The following is a 3916-nucleotide window of genomic DNA, read 5'->3' on the forward strand; positions in this document are numbered from 1 at the left end:
ATTAACTATACACACGAAAAATTCAAAGATCATTTGACCTTTATTTAATATTTTGAAGATCTTAATCACACTTGAAGTGCTTTATTATAACTCATTTGTATCTCCTCAGACTATTTTTTGTGTCATTTCATTTATCTTACTGCGACATTAAATTTGGCTAGAAGTTTGGTAAAACCGAAATTTACATGATTATGAACTAGCTTTCCAAAGACTCAAAAACTACCCCACAATTCATGCTTCATTGGATTTATTTTCTCATGATGTATAATTATGTGCAAGCAATGTGCTATAGTTAGTAAAAAATCAAAAATAAAACAGTAAAAAATATTTGTATCATTTAATAATAATTATTATAATGGCCAAAAACTTTAAAAAAAAAATTCACAAAAAATTAAAGTTTGAGAAAATTTTCAAAAACCTTAAATCAAAGAAAAAAGATAATTAAGGAAATAATTTACCCTAGGAGTGAAAATAGGAAAGAATGTAATATAGAAAAACACTTATGAAATTATAAATACAAAACTTTGAATCACATAACTTGCATTTTTTTTCCCCACACAGCTCAAATTCTTATGGAGAACTTGTAGACACAATTTGATAGTTGTGGACAAAGAAAAGTGATGCAACATAGAAGTACTGTACTTATAATGATGTGTTAGGCCAAATTCTATTTCAAGGAGATGGCCCAACCTCATAACCTTCTCATTTTGGTTCAAAATTCAAATAGTTGGTCCGGCCATTAGCCCAATAGACCAATACTCTACAACACCTTTAACCATTAGTCATATTCTAAAGTTAGAATCCTATGGTTATTTAGTATCCTTAACAGATGGGCATAATTGAGACCTGGCGACTTGCACTTCCTCTTCACATGCAACACATGCTTGCCCCCTCTCACGTCATAATAAGGTATGCACGGGAAGGAAGTTTGAGATCCCAAGTTAAGAAAGTAGTTTTCCTATGGGATGAAAAAGAAAAAAAACCGTTTTTTTTTTTCTAGATTATGAATATTCACATGCATACCACACAATATTCATATGTATTTACAAGTGTAACATCTAAATTTCAATTTTTATGTACATACCACCTTTACTATGTATGAAAAGGTGTATATGTTTCACTTTTTCTATGTGATATGAAAGATTTGGTCGGTGAAAATGTAAAAAGGCAAACTTTATGTCCTAGATGTGTAAATTGTTGTGAATATGAAAACGGTTTCACTGCTTGAATTGATATTTTCTCATGTTCGGCAGCAAATTGGATTTGATACTCGAAATTAATTGCTGAATTAATTGTTCTTAATTCTTTCTATGATTTGATGCAGAAGAGAGAAGAAAATAATTAATTTGTTTCATTAATTATTTGATTAAATTATTTAATGGGCCTAATGACATGATGAATCTAATAAATAGGCATGCTAGCTCTCATTATTATCCCTCTTCGGCATTGGTAGCTTTCCAGGATCTTCTTCTGGGGTGCTTCGGTTTGAAGCTCTCGGGTAGAGAGAGAAGAAGAAGAAGAGGAAGAGAGGAGAGAGAAAGAGTGTTTTCTTGTAATCGTTGAGGTGATCAACGGGTGTTATTCCTCAATTAATAAAATCCTCTGTAGCTCCTTGGACGTAGACAATCTGTCGAACCACGTAAATCTGTGTGTTTCAATTATTTTCAATTTTACGATTCTTCTCGATCAGATTTTTCTCTTTATTGTTGTCGTTTTTGCACAACATAAATACATAGAAATTGGGCGACATACATGCAGATGCTCCGTGCAAGAATTATACATGATAAAGAAAGACAGTCTGAATATTTCACAAAATATTTCTTCTTTAAATAAAAACATTTAAGATAATTATAGAGAGTTTTCTTTATATGATCTTAAATTTGAGAAAAAAATTCATATAGAATTCACTCAAAAAAGTAAATAAAAATAAAATAAAATTTACGCAAAGCTTTTTTTTCTTCACCTAATTGATAAGAGCTTACGCAAAATCCCAACGATCAAGCGCGGCCATGAAATTTCTTTCGGCCGAAGCCACCCTCTTATACTTTTATTCTTTAGTTCCGAGTCATGAACAGTAACAAAACAATTACATTGACGAGCAGTACAGATAATCCAATATTAGGCACAAAATATTCGAATGATGCATGCATGGAAAACTTTGTACGTCAGAACATTGAAGCCAAACTCTAATAACTTTTTGGTGTGTATAAATATTAAGCCAAGTTTGATGATTTTGCAAAGTGCCCGTTGGCTTGAATTGAACACTAAGGCCAATGGCTTCCCCTTTGTTTCGCTTTTGCTGCTGCTGCTGCTGTTTCTTCTTCTTCTATTGTGTGGTTTTGATTTCTTGGGGTGCGGAAGCAAACCCAAACTACAGCGATGCATTGGAAAAATCCATTCTGTTTTTTGAGGGCCAGAGATCTGGAAAGCTTCCTGCAGATCAGAGGATCAGATGGAGATCCGACTCTGCCCTCACTGATGGCTCTGCGGCCAATGTAAGCTTTATACATGCATACGCACAAATATATAATATATATATATACATACATGCATACATATACCTATACATATATCTTTATATAAATATTAACTGTTAAGTACTTTACATGATTAAAAAAGCTAAGATTTTGACCCAACTAATATATGAGGAGCTTTTTATTAGCATAGATGAGTACTGAATTAACATTTCATGTGAGACAGAGCAAGGGGAGTTCTCTAAAATATACAAATTAGAACTTCAAGAGGATAGAGGATTTAGTTAAAATTTATGGGGAATTCTATAATATAGACAATTGTATGAAAATTTAAGTGATAATTGTATAAAATATCTTTAAATCAATGAAGGAAAGTTTCACCCTTAATCCCCTGAGTTCAACGACCTGTAAAATTAGTAAGGAATTATTCTGTAAATGGCCTTCCTATTTAATTTCAAAAAATGGAAAAAAAAAACTAACCTTCCTATTATTTCATTGATTCACTGCGAAATCCCGTAATAACTGTTTAATACTATGGACTTAAAAGGTCAAAGTGTCATTTGACGTGTACGAAACTCTAACTACCTTGCTCTTCTTGCTATTATTTAACAATAGTTTAGCTCAGATTTAAATTAAAAATAATGTTAATTAATGAGTTAGAATTTTTTGTATTAATGTTAATATAATAAAGTATATGCACTTTGTAGCTATGAAAAAAATGAGCATATTTAATTTTTTGGAATTTAAATAGATTACATAGCCTATTGGTTGGAGTCAAAATATAGAATCCACAGATATCAAGTAACAAAATTATGTGTCATTTTACAGAAAAAAAATTTTACGTCCAGACGTCTTTATGTTTGAACGGTCAACTGCCAGGCGTCACATTGCCCAACGCCGGCTTATATGACGACGTGGCGCCCGGTGGATGGTCGTCCGGACGTAAAATATTCTCCAATTTACACAGAAGAAATACATTTATGCATGGTGTTGTGGCCTAATATCCATTAAAATTGACAACAATTTCCCTTCAGAGGAAATACTATAAATTTTACACTAAATTACATTTAGTGCATATACATTCATATATTAGTAGTAAATTAAATATATGACATTTTAGGAAAAGGAAAATGGCATCAATAACTCAAGCGATACATTACATGACATGTGTCCATAATCATTAACAACATTAAATTTAAACAACTTTTTTTCATATTTAATAAATTATTATATTTTGAACCTATATTTATATGGCATATAGTCAATATACAATAAATTAATATTATTCTGCCAGGCCCATGAAGTCGGAAATGTGCCGAAATTAGCTTGTTTAGCATCCCTTAATTCATTAACTAAACCAATTCGATCAGCCCCGTTGACTTCAACTCTTTTCGCGTAAATGTCGCCGTACTTTAATATATATATATCTCTTTTACTTTCCT

The 3916-nt window shown here is 31.6% G+C and overlaps 1 protein-coding gene across 1 annotated transcript in view; it reads left to right on the forward strand.

The window, feature by feature from the left end:
* The first annotated feature begins 2257 nt into the window (after positions 1-2257).
* Positions 2258-3916, forward strand: part of LOC110029881 (endoglucanase 3-like) — a 4149-nt gene continuing 2490 nt past the window's right edge. The window contains exon 1 of the mRNA XM_020732367.1: positions 2258-2495. Coding sequence (XP_020588026.1) covers positions 2274-2495 — 222 coding nt within the window. The 5' untranslated portion in view covers positions 2258-2273. The remainder of the gene's footprint in view (positions 2496-3916) is intronic.

This window comes from Phalaenopsis equestris, unplaced genomic scaffold (genome assembly GCF_001263595.1).
Source record: "Phalaenopsis equestris unplaced genomic scaffold, ASM126359v1 Scaffold000609, whole genome shotgun sequence".
Classification (NCBI taxonomy): Eukaryota; Viridiplantae; Streptophyta; class Magnoliopsida; order Asparagales; family Orchidaceae; genus Phalaenopsis; species Phalaenopsis equestris.